Below are 16,198 nucleotides of genomic sequence, written 5' to 3' on the forward strand. Positions count from 1 at the left end.
GGTATGTTTGGTGTGAAGGGAACTCGAACCCGCGACCCTCAGATTGCGAGTCGATCGCCCTAACCACCTAGCCATGCCAGGCCTAAAAACAACAGTGTCCTTCACTGATATATCAGGCGATACCTAGAGCCTCTCCAATGACCAGTATCACTAGTTTGCTATGGGTAAATCAGAAGTTTCCTTTTGAGTAAGGAGAGTTAGATTCGTACAGTTCTACTAGCTTTCTTAAGTAAGTCAGTTGACTGGGAGACATCTTGTAGAAATAAAGCTAGTTTATCAATTTACAGTTATCAGTATAAGGCGACTGTCCAGTGTTTTCCGTAAATACACACGTTGTATTTCGTGTTACTGAATAAATAAAGAATGTTAATTTTGCTCTACACATCGTGTCTATTCTTATGATTTTTCTTAGTTTAAATCTCAGTCAGTTTAGTTAAACTCAGATATACTTCCTGATTTATTCTGTTCGATCATACCCCTATAAAATGATCCAACCTAAATACACTTTGAGGAAATCAGTTAACCTGAGAATATCACAGAATATTATCAAAATGTCATATTTCTTGAAATCAGTATCGTAACTGAAATAGCTACTAATTTCACCATTTCATAACTAGTATAGAATATATCTTTAGTCATGTACATTCAGGTATATTTTATAAATTTTCATGCTGGTCTTCTGCGTGGAGTTATGACATTCTAGTTAGTTGAATGTTGAAATATCGTAAGTGTAGACTAATCCTTTTACCAGGGTAAAGGTTACATACAACAACAGTTAGATGTTTTTATCACTTTTGCCCTGTATCTTTCCCCATCCCTTAGAGGGGGGAGGGGTTGAGCCCTTCATAGGGGGTGCATGATACCCATACTTATACAAGTTAAATACCAACGAGACTTGTGTGCGCGTAGCAATGTGCACAAAGAAGGAATGAAAAAACGATTAAGTGGCGAACAAATTTTTCCATCATCATGAAGCATTTTCTTGACAGTTTGTCTTTCTTTTAACTTTAAACATAGGCACAAGCTCCTCAAATACATCTAAAGTGTTGCATATTTTCTGTTTCTATATATATATAGCAATTGAAATTTAGTTTTTACCTTTTCTACCATTAAACTAAAGGTTGCACCAGTAAGAACACCTATAACTGCAATTTTATCACTACTAAACCTATTGTAAGTATCAAGGGTCGTTCCATTCCTTTAAGAAAACAGTTTCTGACTCATTGTTTTACACGTTTAAAAAGACATATATGGAACACATTTTTTACCTGTTTGTAATTAGTTATAATTTGATATTTTAACACGATATTGAAACACAGCTATAAGAAAATGTGCATGTAAAATTGCAAGAATAGATTAAACCCGATATAATAATAAAAGTTGTTTAATTTCACGAAAAGCTACTGGAGGGTCATCTGCGCTAATTGTCACTTAGAAGTGACAGGCTAGAGTGAAGGAAGCTACTCAACAGCACCCACTGCCAACTCTTGTAGGCTACTCTAATCAAGTAGTGGGTTTTGATAGTCAAAGTTCAAAAAGCATTTTTTTTGTTTTTAGCGGTATTTGGGTGTGAACCATGGAACCACTGATTTGCATTCAGCCCACGTAGAAAAAATATACGTATCAAATATTTATTTGTTTCTTTCTTTTGTTGTTAAACTTAAAGCTACACAATGAGCTATATGTGCTCTGCCCACCGCAGGTATCGAAAGCCTATTTTGAGTGTTATAAGGCCTAGAATTTTCTGTTGAGCCACCAGGGTAAGCCTAACTAAAAAAAGAAACATTAGATAAATACATAATCTATGAAGAGGAAAGAGAACAAGCTAAAATATGACGTCAATGAGAACAAATATCGAACATTTTGAAACATGATCGTTCCAGCTAATGTTTAAAAGATTGCAATGATGAAACTCAACTTTCTTTCTAAGATATTTAAAGAAGCTGCATAAAAAAAATGTTTCTAAGCTATTTTATCAAATAAATTACTTGAAATTCTTTAAGGTCAACTTCAAAAGCACAAAGCAACAACGTTACTATTGTTACGACAGGGGAAGTCACGTGACGCTGGTAACACGTCATGAGATTCTCGAAGGATCTTGAATTGTCCTGGCAACTCTAGTCTGTTCCATGCGCCCTCTTTTGTAGTATATAAGCCCGGCAAATAAAGCAGGAATGATATAGATAGAGAGATTGAAGATAGAGATAATCGAGTCAAACCGTAAGTAAAGCGTGTGAATCCCTGTGAATTATAACGTGTGTTTATAAAAGTAGTTAAGTTTAAAGTGACTGTGGAAATTAAGTGTATTAGTGTACGAGAAAGAATAAACTAGTTTTAATTAAGAAAGGACTTGTATCTCTGAAGTTTCTCGGAAAGAATTTCTACGGGAAATTAACAAACAAGCAGATACGTATCACTATCATAATGTTAGACAGTTACATAAAAATAAATAAAGGAGATAAAAATCAATGCGATTCATACTCTAGAACAGATAGAATAATAAAAACAAAAATCTTGGAAATTAACGATGGATAAAATAACGTCAGATCTCGGAAAACTCTTCTCATTTTGTCATTAGTTTTACCGTTTAGTTTTCTTAGTTTAAGGAAGATACCTATACAACTAATTGTCCATTTTCTATATGTAAACTTATTTACATGTTAAAATACACATTCAGTTGCCGAACTTAATGGGGTAGTCATGATTAAATCACAAGCTCCTCTATATGTATTTACCTGGAAAAAAAAACTGATAAAAACAATACAGCTTCCATAACAAGTTTTAATATTTCTACTTTAGCTTAAAAGTTACATTTCTTCTTTTTTTCAGTTACTTTAAGCCGTTCAAAAACCCGAAGTCGTTACCAAATATCTTTCAAAAAACAATTCTCATTATAGAATTCTTGTTGAGTAGTTCTGGCTTTCCTAAAATTATAATTGAAGCAGTGATTAAATGATTTACATGTTGTTGTTGTTTTTTTTTTCAGTTTAAGAATTCTATCTTAATATCGTCTAGGAATATAACAAAAGTAAGCCACCTCATCTTTGGTGTGTTTTGCCCTCAAACTGTTCTCGAGCTCTCTGGTAACCAAATTACAACGAGAATTTTGAAAATGCCAAAAGTCATCATGTAGATTAAAAACAGAGTAGATTTATCGGTTTAAAAAAATGCAACATAGCTACGGTGTGAATTCAGTTATGACAGCTGTAGTTTGATTAGAAAAAATATTAAATGTTCTCAATGATTATAAGTTTTTGTGTAAATTATTAAAATTATATAGATAAGGAATGTGTAATTTTTGTCATAAGATGAGAGTAACTTGGTTACTGTTCACTAAAGACATTCCCCGAGCACTAGTTTCTCAAATTGTTGCTCTCCTACAAAACATGTATTTTTAAATTAAAGGTTCTTGAGTGTTGTAGACCTAACTACACAAGCTATTTGAATTATTTGATAACTTGGGGTGAGAGATCATTTAATCACGAAGGTTTATTCATCTGCTTTCTGTCTTAAGACAGTAGAAAGCATAACCTGTAATTCTTAATCATTTGTATATATTTGCTCACACATTTTATTATATATTTTAACGCTTTTCTATCATTATAGTGCAGTGTTATCCCTTGTCTGACTTTTGATCAAATAAGATACTTTTTTTTTTAGTTGTTGTAAGTATAAAAAAATTATTCCCGCTTAAGTATAACTGTAATGTGTGTTACACACATCAACTGGAAATTGTAGAAAATATAAAATATTTTGACTAAGACTTAAAGGGACAAAAGACCTCAGGGCTTATAACGCTTAAAAGGAGGGTTTCGATATAACCAGTGATCAGATCACAGATAACCCCTTATGTAGCTTTGTGCTTAATGACAAACAACCAACCAAGGCCTCGTTAGAAAATTAAATTTAAAATTAAACCAGCTCCATGTTGTGCTGTAATGTTAGGTCACTAACTTCCAGATTAAATATATCAACTCCCACCTCACTTACGATGCCCATACATCATGGATAGTAGTTTGGATTACTTGTAGGTATTGGTTCATCTCAATATTAAATTATTATTTTATATAAAACAAAATAATCTCAGTTCTTTACATGCATACATGTATACAAACTTGTTCGTATGTTTAAGTGGACATGTTTTCAGACTTCTGATGAAGCAAAGTGTGTGTGTAGATGCGGGATATTCTAAAGCCAAAGCTTTTTTCTGAATTTAGAAGAATTATGACCACCCTTTTCTGGACGAGGAACTGGCATCGTCAACTCAGCTGGTTTTAAATAATATATTGTATAAAGTACACAACATTCAATAAATATAATAACGGAATATTTTTTGAAGCATTGATATTCCACTACAAAGCCAAAATGTCATGCTATAAAGATAGCACATTGAGTCGATGGGTGAACTGCACATTCAGCTTCTTGACATGACAAAACCCTTATGTCAAAAGCACTTAAAAACAAGGAGTGGTGGAATATTTATAGTTACTAACTTTTACTTCAAACTGACCTTGATCCCAGCTACTCCAAAAATGTACTCGTCCCGAACAATGAACTTTTACATAAAACATTTCATAAAGCTATTTCATTATTATAAACCAGAGAGTTATTCACAATAATTAACTAATTCCATATAAATATTGTATTTGCATAGGCTACTACTGTTTGATATGTGTTACAAGTCTGTAAAACAGGTACAACTACGAAATTACTCAAAAAGTAGCATAAATGTATGTTGACTTTAGTGTTAATAAGCCGAAAGTTTATCAAATTCACTAAATTTGTATAATAGCTTCTATAGAAAATTAGAGCTCATAAAGCATTCCTTTACGGCCGAAAATATTGTTAATAGCGAGTGTACCCAACTGATGAAACAAGTAATGCCTTCTAATCGTTATAAGTATGAACAGGATAAAAATATTTTTAATTTGTTACACTCAATACCTTGTTGATTTATAATTTTGATTTAAGTAAGTAGCTAGCTCTGATCGTAAGTTAATATCAATGAATATCAATTAATATCAATAACATAATGAATTAATATAGTATCAAACATTTGAATTATACTTGATTACATTTGAACCGTATCATGTCCTACAGCTTAATGTAGTGGACCTAATTCGTGACCTTTATTGATATCAAAATGCCAAGAATCTTAGTGTTTCGCTGATCAACTGGTTTGCCGCTGCTGTCAGTTTATCCCCAGATGATATAGAATGAAGTTACATGATAAAACGGTTCCCTTGGAAACAGTTATTGACGTAACTTTTGCGCATGGTAAGATAATTCTAGTAAGACTCGTGTGATTGCAGCTCTTGGGAACAACTGATGAAGCCGAATAGGATTTAGCGTGTCAGTTCATCGTTAGAAGAGAAGTCGGATTACACAAACTTAAATCCAGATTTTAGAAAGTGCCCTTTACAAACCTGACCTGTCCGCCTGGCGATACGCACATTTCTGTTTAGCCATGAACGTGATGAGGCGGGTGTCAGTGTTTGTAATGATACTTACAGGGACTGTAATACCTGATATGGTTCTTAGTCGACCAGCCGTAGGGAATTCTGACTCAAAATCAGGTACCATATGGTTGGTTGTTGTATATAAACTAGGCTTCGAGTAGTTGAAAACTTCTTGGAGTTTTTTTCAGTAATTTTAAAGTTCTTTCTTTTAATTTTATATGTGTGTTTGATATTTACATTAATTGAGATAAAATTGAATTCTCACTCTCATTTTTTACTCTCTTAATATTAAAGAATTTATAGTAAATACAGAGAGCACTCATTTGTTATATTTTCAGAATTTAATAGTATAACTGAATTATCTTTATCGTTTACCTTTTATTTGTTTTAATTGTACATGTTTGCTAAATTTTAACATTGAACAAACTTTTCTTAAGCATCTAAAAGTAATGAACCTAGGATCTTCATGATTTCTATAATTCACACAAATTATGTTATTGAGTAGTTGTAGAAGTTGATAAAATATCCAGTGTTTTATTTCATTGTTGTTCAAATGCAGTCATAGACTAACATATACTTTCTGATACGTTTTAGTGTAGTATTTCAAAGGAATGTCTTTACTTTAATTGATATCTTTACCCCATTTCTTATGCTTAATAATATAGATTTTGTCCCTTTGAGTAGTTTTGACTTGAATATAGAACATAGTGTTCATTGTGATTCATCTGCTGCACTCTTAATATAAATACCAAACCAGTTAGATTGTATAACATTATTAACATCTTTTTTTATGTTATTGAAGGATATTTGGGTATTTCTATTGTATTAAAAAAAGCTTGTTAATATTTTCATATGGATATGATATTTATTGCTCCTTTAAGTATGATTTTTTTATTGTTGTTCCTTAATAATATTTTTTCAAGCAGTAGCTCTTTTTATTTACTGTTTTATCAAATGTAAATTAGAAACAATGCTAATTTGTAAAGAATTTTTATCACAGTTACTCAACAAAAATGATATCACAAACATAAGAAACTTTTCCAGATATCTAAAACATCATGAAATCGTGTAGTTCTTAAATGAGAGCAATTATAACACAAACTTTACTGTAAAAATGCACCACTAAAATGCTTGATGTCATTATCAAGTAAAACAATTGTAGCTCTGTACATGAAGATAATGGACTATATTATTTATGTTTTAAACTCTTCCAAGTATATTATTTTCAGGTGAAGACATGATTTTGAACTATAATTAATATCAGTTACAATCTTATGTGCAGTTACAATCTTATGTGCTGTTACAATCTTATGAAGTGGTATACATTATTAACTGATGTGTACTTCAAAACAGTATATTTTTATTGATGTTTCAAGTTAATCAAGCAACTTTATCTATTGTTCTGTTAATCACAGCGAGAGAATTTATTAATAGTAAACATATAAGTTCAGTGGAACTTGCCACAGCTAGTATTAAAGTTTTTAATTAGCTTCATCTTTGTATTTGAGCTGTTCATTCTTATTAAAAGATGGTTTAAATAACTTATTTTGCTGCTGCTTTTATATTTTTCAGAAATAATTTGTAAATTATTATAAGTTTTTATTTCTTACTAAATAGCTTATAATCCATGTGAAGCAGTTTCAGTTATATATATTTTGTCAGTTGATATGGCTCTACATGATCACAGAAAAGTGCCTTTATACATAATTTTTTGCAAAGCCTGTTTACAAGAATCATTTTTGTGGTTGATTATATAGTTCAAGCAGATCAGTTTTGTGGCCAAAATTTTAAATTACAAAGGTCATACATTTCTTTTAATTAAGTGGAAACCTATAACTCATGAGCGATTACCTCAATTGAGTGCTATTCAGATCATAACATAATCACTCTAAATCTTTTTTTTTCAACTGAAGTTTGCTAGAATGAGTCCTATTAATTATATTTTAAGAATGATATTATTTTTTTCTTTTTGTCAAGGTTATATTTCATTTCAAGGAGGAGCTTCCAACACTCCAGAAGAAAAGACAAACCACCAGATGGCAAACTATCCAGAGTTGCCATCAGAAAATCACCATCATCAGTATTCACACATGATGTTCAGTCCATTTTTACAAGAAGAAATGAATGAAAATTTGAGAAGAGCTAAAACACAACAGAAATATGTTGAAATGACCAACGAAATTTTAGAACCATATAAATTGTTTCTGGAAAATCACAATAATAATGCTAGGAGGTTTGATAACTTTGAGAATAATCATGTTGTTGGACAAATATCTATGAAGGTTTATCCACCAAAAAAAGTTTTTGAAGTTGAGGCGGAAGAATATCTTGATAAAACAGGTATCACATAGTTTGAAAAACCTGTTATTCTCTTATATTTTACAATATAGCTAATTCAGTGTTTCCACTCCAATCTTTCAAAGTAAATTCCCTGATAAGAAATTAATTTTCATGGCTCACAAGGCTTCATAATCACAGACAAAAATAAATTTGGGTTTAAAGTTTGGAATGTTCATTGGAAAACATTCAGTATGTATTTGTTTTTTTTATGTTTCATAATTAGTTGAGTACTGATATACTGATCATAAAATTTTATGGAATTGTAGAAATATGTTTTGTTTTGAAAAGAAAAGTTTCTTTTTTTAATTGTGATACATGCAAATATTTCATAAAGTAAAGTGAATTTACTTTTTAGGTGTGTTGGAGCCAAAAAGAAAAGACATGGACGAGATACCTTTTAATGGAGAAAAGTGGGCTTACCCTTCTCCACAAGTTTCTGAGCTCCAGAAAGATGAATTGAATGTTCCCCATAAGTTCAAAGAATATGACAAACCCCATGATTTATCACATCATGGTCCTGGCTACAAAGAAACTAAAGCAAAATCTCCAGTTAGTGATATATACTTTGTAGGTGAGTTAGCAGGATAACCTGAAAAAAAAGTGTTGTTGATTTTGTGTTTTATGTAGTATATTTTAAAATGTTGTAGATATCCAAATATATATCTATGTTTTGATAATGATAGGCAGATAGACATACACATACACACACATTTCTATATGGAAGCCATGAGCTAACTTTGAAAAGATTACAATACACATAAGTTTGTCAGTTTGATATCTAAATAATTACTACTAAATGCTTGTTTTGCATATCATAAACAAGTTAAGATTAAAATGAAACAGCTTTTACCCTGAAAGTAATCTTAAATAATTATTATGAATGATAATTCCATTGTCCTTATATTATTTATTCTACATTACATTAACACAGAATGGTTATTAGTTTCAACATTAATTTAAGATGTTTCTATTTATCAGCAATTGTAGCAGGATGTTGTTCAGTTGCTACTTTTGGAGTAATTGCTGCTGGAATTTGCTTTTATAGGTAAGCTAAGTTTTCTTTAGCACTTACAAAGTAGTAACCTCTTATACATACAAAAAATTCTCATTATCACACTTTCTTTTGAAGCATCATAAGTTGATTTTTTCTTCTTTTTTTTCAGCTATAAACTTCACTGTTTATGTTAAAGTGATGCCGGTATATAATAAACCTTACATTAGAATGTTTTTTCAAAGACTTTCTTTACAAGTTTCCAAGAAATTGTGGTCTGTAGATATTACTATACTTGTTTTTCTATTTTGTTTTATTTTTTTTCTTCAAATTTTCTTAATTTATATAATAAATTACTTTTATTTTATTACTAACTAGTATGTAGGTTTATGATAAAATATCTATCAAGAATGAATGTGCATGAAATTCAAATATAAACAGGTTATGATGAATATCCCAGGTTTCAGAAGAAAAGTAAGGCAGCACGCAATGTAGAGTATCCAGCATATGGAGTGACTGGCCCAGGAAATAAAGAGAAAACGTCTCCTAATGGTGACCGCAAGCTGGCCCATAGTGCACAGATGTATCATTACCAGCATCAGAAACACCAGATGATATCAGTAGAAAAGTGAGTACAATTCATGAAACAAGATGAAATGGAGAACACTGTTTTGTTGGAATTATAAAGTTTAAAGTTCAATGATATAAAACAAGAATGCTTGACTGGTAACACTTAAGTAAGAATGAAGTTTCTAGTTAGCTTTAGGTCTTTTCGTTTGTTTACATTAAACCTATGGTCAACTTTTAATACTATCACTTTAGATGCTAGAGATGTATTATTAGTAATTCAGTCATATATATTTTTTGATATTAGCTATTGCTATATATCTGAATTGAATTTGTAGAAATTGATAGTCATATATTTTTCACATCTGAAAGAATTTCTTTTCTTTTTTACATGCATATACCCCAAATAGTTTAGATCAATATCTGTAACATTTTCATGAATCATAAAAGTTAACATTATAAAAACCCAAAGAAATGGAGAATACAATTTATTTTAAAGTTTTCATTGAACAGCAACAAAAAAAAGTTCTTACACTAACACTAACAGTATGCTTTGTTATTGAATATTTTTCATTGTTACTATATGTGGTACTGTTTTCAGTGTCAACTCTTGTAGACTTGCCTCAGCTTCAGATATGGAGTCAGAAGAAGAAAATGATGAGGGTGATTATACTGTCTATGAATGTCCTGGTTTGGCAGTGGTATGCTGAATTTAGTGTTTGTGTTATTGTATTTTACAGCTTTAAAATGTAATGATTATTAAATGTCTGCTTAAAATTAGCTGTTGAATTTCACATGTTACCAGGTGTTCCCTTTAGTCTTACAGATTGCACTACATAATAACTAGTCTATGTATATCACTTTCTTGACATATATATATGTTCATGAAACAGAGATTCATATCAACATCTTGCTTCTGATTGGCTGAGTTATAGGTTGAAAGGACTAATTTTGAGTTTACTTTGAAAATATAAAGATTTGCCTTACTAGCAAGTGCTAATCAATTAACCCTTTAGTTCAGTTGGTAGAGCACTTGTGCAGTGTGTGAGAGGTCTTGGGTTTGAATCTGAGTGAAGGAAATCATAATAAATCTGAAATTACCACAATAATAACTGGTGACCAATATGGGGCATTGTTTGTGATAATGGAAGTATATGATATTTTGAGTCAGTTGTTAAAAAGTGCCTTACTAGCACTTGCTGGTGAGTTAACCCTTTAGCTCAGTTGTTAGAGCACTTGTTTGGTGTGAAAGAGATGTCAGTTTGAAATCTGAGCCAAGGAAATGTAAAATAAAAGTGTTTACCAGTGCTGTAGCCTTGGTTTCTCATCTTTTAAAATTTATCAGAGAACAGATATGTTAATCTTTATTCTATTTGTTCCGAAAGTTGATGGAAAGTAGGCTCAACTTTCTGATGCCCTGTAGTTTCTACTATCCTGATTAATTTTTCCATTTTAGTTTCACTTTCAAAGATTAAGGAAAATATTCTCAAAGTTACAGTTTCCAAACTAACATCTTAGAGCTTTTTTAGCTACTTATAAGTGAATGTAGTCCATATCTGTTTGAACCAATTTAATGTTTATTTGAAAAATATGTTTTAGTGTATTTGAAGCTTCATGCTATTGTGTGTTTTTTGTTTATCAAGCAAGTGGTTATGAATAAATATTATGAGTAAACATACTTAGAATATATTGCAATAAAAAGTTATATGTAATGTTGTTTTTTAATAAAATGTACTATCTGTAACCTGTTTGTTAGTATTTTCTTCTTTTGCTATATGTTTCATAATTTAAATTCATCTGTTTTTTAGACTGGAGAGATGGAGGTTCAGAACCCACTCTTTATAGATGAATCTGGACAAACTGTGTCTCAGCCACCCAAGGAGAACAACAAATGACCATCTTAATAATAGATGTGATGGAGAAATTTGAGGTGTAAATACTTCTTATTACATAAGTGTTTGATTTAAGCTATCTCATCTTAAAACCTGATAGATAGTAAAATATTATGTACAAAATTATTTGCTGGTACCAATTTTATTATTGAATCTTTTGCTATGTATTTCTGCCATTGTTATTCTTATGCATGTATTGGTATATCGTGCTGTGAGTTATTCCTGCCATATATGTATATATATCTATTACTCTGCATATGTTTTCCTTTTTTTTCTTAATTGAACTGAAAAGAGAAATGTGTAGAGCTTAAAATCAATACAAGTTATACACTTATATTTTATAGTATCAAATAATGTTGTTAGGTAATTATTAATATTTTGGTCATTACAAATGGTAATACCACTTTTCAAAAATATTATGTTCAAGCTGTTTGAATTAGCTATTTTCCTAATTCACTGTCATAAGGCTTAAATTAACTTTTAATCAGTCACATAATCTTTAAACATGGAAATATATACTCTTAAAAGAAATATATTCTATCTAATGAAAACAGGTATTTTAATGTGTGTGTATCTACGTTTTGTGATTATAGAAGTAATTGTTTCTAGCAGTTAACGTGATAATTACTCATAAAAACTATTGCTTGCTTTGTATAAAAGTAATAAGAATAATATAGCACAAAGAACCTTGAAGCAGTAATTTTTTTTAAATAGGCCTAGCATATTAATATCCATAAAATGAAATAATGTGTATTATTGCTAAAAATTTGAGTACACACCAAAAGTTAGATTGCTTATTTCATGTTTTAATCATAGTACTATTTTATATTTGTATTTTTTTGTATGCCTTCTTATTGTTATATTGATACATTTGTATATTTAATTAGCAATTTATTTTGGGGTATTTTACAAGTATACTGGCTCCACCTACATAACTAAAATTACTGTTTTTATTCTTTTAATAGTGTATGTAGTCTTCTTTGTTTTTATACACTGTTCATAAAATATTTCTCAAATATCTTCAAAATCTGAATGCTGCTTATAAAAAATGACATGTAAATATTGCTTCTTTTTTTGTAAGTTATGAAGTTTTCTGTACATAAAAGACTGCCAGTTCATAACCATGTGAGTTTCTAAAATATTTTTTGCTATGTCAAAAATTAAAATACAATTCTAAGATGATTGAAAGTAAAGAAGAATGTATAACAATATATCAAGGTAAGCGAATTGATGAGAAGTATATTTTCTTATATATTTCTAAGTTTGATTGGCATATTTATTAACCAGAGGCTAATGATTGATAGCTATTATGAGCATAAAACATTTTAACTAAAGCATGCTATTTTACCAAACCTATAAAGTTTTCTTAACCTAAAGTGAAAATGTTAAAGTACCTCTACAATTATATGTTCATCATCTTTGAAATTAGAAATCATTCATCGTTTCTGTGATTTATAAACTGAATATAAATGAATATTGAAACATACTGAAGCATAGAGTGGATACATAATTTTTTGATATTAGGATATCACAACTAAATATAAAATTATTCAGTGTGTATTTTAACTGTTATAGTTAGAAGTAACTATAAGTTCAAGGCGTTTTTTCAGTTATATAATTTTTGATATTGCTTACAACTATCTGTCTATTAATATGTGATATTGGAATAATGAGGTAAGTCTATAACTGTGACTAAATCTTGCAAATACGTGCACTAATTTTTTGTTTAATGTAAAAATAGAAACAAAAATGTCTAGTTATTTAGGCCTATTCCTAAAATTAGAAGTTTTGCTGTACACAGTATTTACATAATACATGAAACTGCTGCAGTATTGTTGAAAACATGAAATCTTACATCTTGTGCAATATAATTACTGTACAGTTTGTTTGTTTGAAGTTAAGCACAATGGGCTATCTGTGCTCTGCCCACCACGGGTATTGAAAATACGGTTTCTAGTGTTTTAAGTCTGCAGACATACCGCTGTGCCACTGGGGGGGCTACTGTACAGGACACCATAGCTTCCATACTTTTTAAGTTATTTTATACTACAGGGTATAAGGAGGTATCATAACAAACTACTGATGTTTTTAACTGAATGTTCAAGGGTTTGTTCCATTGGAGTGACTCCATATTAGAGAAGTAATGTTGTCTGTAATTCTGAATTTATGAAGTGTTTGCTCATGAAATGTGGCAAACTTTTATTCAACAGTATAAGTCTGTTTTACAGAAAAAAAAGTTGGATATGTTACTAAAGTTTTTGTATGAAAGATATGTGCATATGGGATGTCAATCAGGTTGACTCAGACTATGACAAGTCTGAGCCCAAGGTGATGTTTATATGAAGGAAAATAATTTCGTCTATTATGTAGTTTGCATAGTTAGGCCTTGTGTATCTATGTGCAAATATATATTTAAAAAAATATTGCATGCTCTGTTATACAGTACTGAGATTTCATGTTCTACATATATATATATATATATATAAAAATTTATATTGTATTTACTATTTATTTGAACTATTTGGTTTACACATAGAATGGGAAGAGAGAACTGCAAATATCTGAATGATGTGTATCTACATATTGAACCTCGTACTATTCAGTTACCTAAAAGATACAATGTAGATCCTACTGATACACATACATGATGAGACAAATATCAAAGATAATAAATACTCCATAGTGGATTTGGAACTGTACTATATTCATCCACATTATATTTAGCTTTCAAGTTTATTTATGTGCTTGGGTTATCATATTCACATTTTCTTTTTAACAAATGTATATATATCATCAATGTCTACTTTCTTACAGAGATTATAAGTACAATTATAAGTCATTTCTTTAAAAGTCTATCCACTTGCAGACATCTTTTTGATAAGCTATTGTTCCTACAGTCTTAATCAGGAAGGAGAATGTCAAATATTTGTTATTGTAGTTACAGAACAGTATCTGTAGTTGCCATCAAAATATTGTGGTTTCTATAAGATAAGAAAAATGCTACAGAATAGAATAAAAAAATACTACCCAGTAATAATAATTTATGACTGTAATATGACAGTGAAGGCCACATTTGAATAATTGTGTTTACTCATTGTATATTACTTTCTTTTTTGAACATTAAAATTGTTACATCCAACCACTTTATGGTTACTGAAATAACTTACATTTAATCAGTGGTAAGTGCTACATTATTGGAATAGTTATATCCAAGCATTGTAGGTCTCTGCAAGTATCTTTACTATTCTGTAAGATGTATAAAGGGAAGCTAACCAGGATAAGTTATCTTATAACACATATCTACACCAAAACTACTTTATTAGCAACATTCAAAGTGGTTGCCATGGCTTGAATACTGTGATGCTAAGTTAAGGAACGTGCAGTTGTTTTTCTAGTGTCATTGTTTGAGTTGTTACATCTGTAAGTCAGTGTTGTAAGTTGAATTAATAAGGGTACTGGTAAGTGGTTTGCACTGACTAAGCCATAGGAACAGTGAACATCATAAGAACACATTGCTAAGTTCTTGATGCAGTTACAAGCATATTCATTCCATATAGTTCAAGTTTTTTCATGTCACAATTAAAATAAATGTATTTTTCTGTTTAGTGGTATGAAAGTGATAATTGCATTGAAAATAGCACTATCTCTGAAAATTTTGCAAGCACTAATAAAAGATTAAAAAAATATTAATTCATGATGTTTTTATAATGTTACACTCTGTTGAAAAGAATCAATCATTAGGGATAATTAAGAGAATGAAGAAAATTTTGATAAGACCTTCAATGTTTTCTTAGATCTACTCAATATAACAGTATTGTGTATATCATTATATTGTCAAGAGTGTGCAAAAAGTAAAAGTATCATGAAATTAAAATGTATTAATGACTATATGTAAATGCTAAGTGAATAAATACATGGTTATAAACCTCTTGTGAAGAAATGTGAAAGTAAGTTTTACCTCAGTAGAGAAATGGTTATGAACTTTGTGGCAACTCAGGGGAAAAAAAAAAAAGGTTTATGTAAAAACTGTTGAATGGTATTCGTTGTTGTTTAAATAGAGATTTTTTTATTGAATTTGAATTATCATCTTTCATTCTAGTAGTTTATATATACATATATAAATGGTGGTAGAATTATTATGCACATCTGCGTGTTATTGTGTGCTGTGTTGTTTTCAACTTGCTCATATTTGTTGTGTTTATTAGAAATTTTTGAAGCTATGATTATCTTACAAGTTCACATAAATATATAAATTATTAACTTCACTACATGTAAAATATGCTGGGTTCATTACTTATAATAGTTTTAGAAGTACATACTCTTCATGTATTAAGGAATTTAAGTAGCAATTTTACCATATTGTTTTTTTTAAATTTGCTGGGATGATCTGTTTTCTAAAAGTCTGTCATGAAAATACCTGGTACACATTTTTCTGAGGATAGGTATGAAATGCAAATCTGTAAAATATTTTTTTTGAGACTTAATAAAGATTAGCTGTTTATATATCTTGTCAGGGTTTCTGTATGTAGATTCCTTAAATGACTTCGAAATTGTGTGACATGAAAACATATAGACACACATTAGTAAATAAAACTTGTACCGTGATCGGTTGAAAACTATCTAATCTTTAAATGTAGAATTTCTCTGAACTTTGAGAAAAAATCCTAACTTTAAAGGACAGTGTCTTCCTGTGCTCTTTAAACATAAATGATCAGTAAGCATGGGATTTTCAATTTTGTGGTTGTGTTTTTAAAAACAAATATGTTAATCTATACCCTTTCTTTTCAAAATAGTTTTGAAACTATTCAGCTTGAGCCTATAAATAATTTCTATTATCGATCTAGCTGGACTGATGAGTGATGTACACACTGAAAGCATGGCAAGCAAATCAAAGGTGTATTTAAAATCCTTTGATCACACACTTTTTATTTTTTCGATATATAGTATCC

At 30.1% G+C, this 16,198-nt stretch overlaps 1 protein-coding gene across 2 annotated transcripts; it reads left to right on the top strand.

Moving 5' to 3' along the window:
- The first annotated feature begins 5,303 nt into the window (after positions 1-5,303).
- On the top strand, positions 5,304-15,752 carry LOC106461935. 2 transcript variants are annotated; one of them, XR_002611111.1, is made up of 8 exons: positions 5,304-5,576; positions 7,437-7,799; positions 8,155-8,370; positions 8,778-8,844; positions 9,251-9,418; positions 9,959-10,058; positions 11,166-15,033; positions 15,089-15,752. XR_002611111.1 is itself a non-coding variant. In XM_013921801.2 (7 exons), exons 1-7 carry the CDS (start codon positions 5,468-5,470, stop codon positions 11,250-11,252), a joined length of 1,110 nt encoding a protein of 369 aa, XP_013777255.1. In that variant the 5' UTR covers positions 5,304-5,467; the 3' UTR covers positions 11,253-15,752. The 2 variants fall into 2 exon arrangements, 1 of the variants encoding a protein (XP_013777255.1); XM_013921801.2 differs by having other exon boundaries at positions 11,166-15,752.
- The last annotated feature ends 446 nt before the right edge of the window (positions 15,753-16,198 follow it).

Source organism: Limulus polyphemus, unplaced genomic scaffold, assembly GCF_000517525.1.
Source record: "Limulus polyphemus unplaced genomic scaffold, Limulus_polyphemus-2.1.2 Scaffold1061, whole genome shotgun sequence".
Taxonomy (NCBI): domain Eukaryota; kingdom Metazoa; phylum Arthropoda; class Merostomata; order Xiphosura; family Limulidae; genus Limulus; species Limulus polyphemus.

What these genes read in the sequence shown, in the direction of transcription:
- LOC106461935 (XM_013921801.2), top strand. Translation starts at nt 5,468, where the DNA reads ATGAACGTGATGAGGCGGGTGTCAGTGTTTGTAATGATACTTACAGGG. An exon ending in GAATTCTGACTCAAAATCAG is followed by an intron (nt 5,577 to 7,436) that starts GTACCATATGGT and finishes CTTTTTGTCAAG; the next exon opens with GTTATATTTCATTTCAAGGA. An exon ending in CAGATGATATCAGTAGAAAA is followed by an intron (nt 9,419 to 9,958) that starts GTGAGTACAATT and finishes TACTGTTTTCAG; the next exon opens with TGTCAACTCTTGTAGACTTG.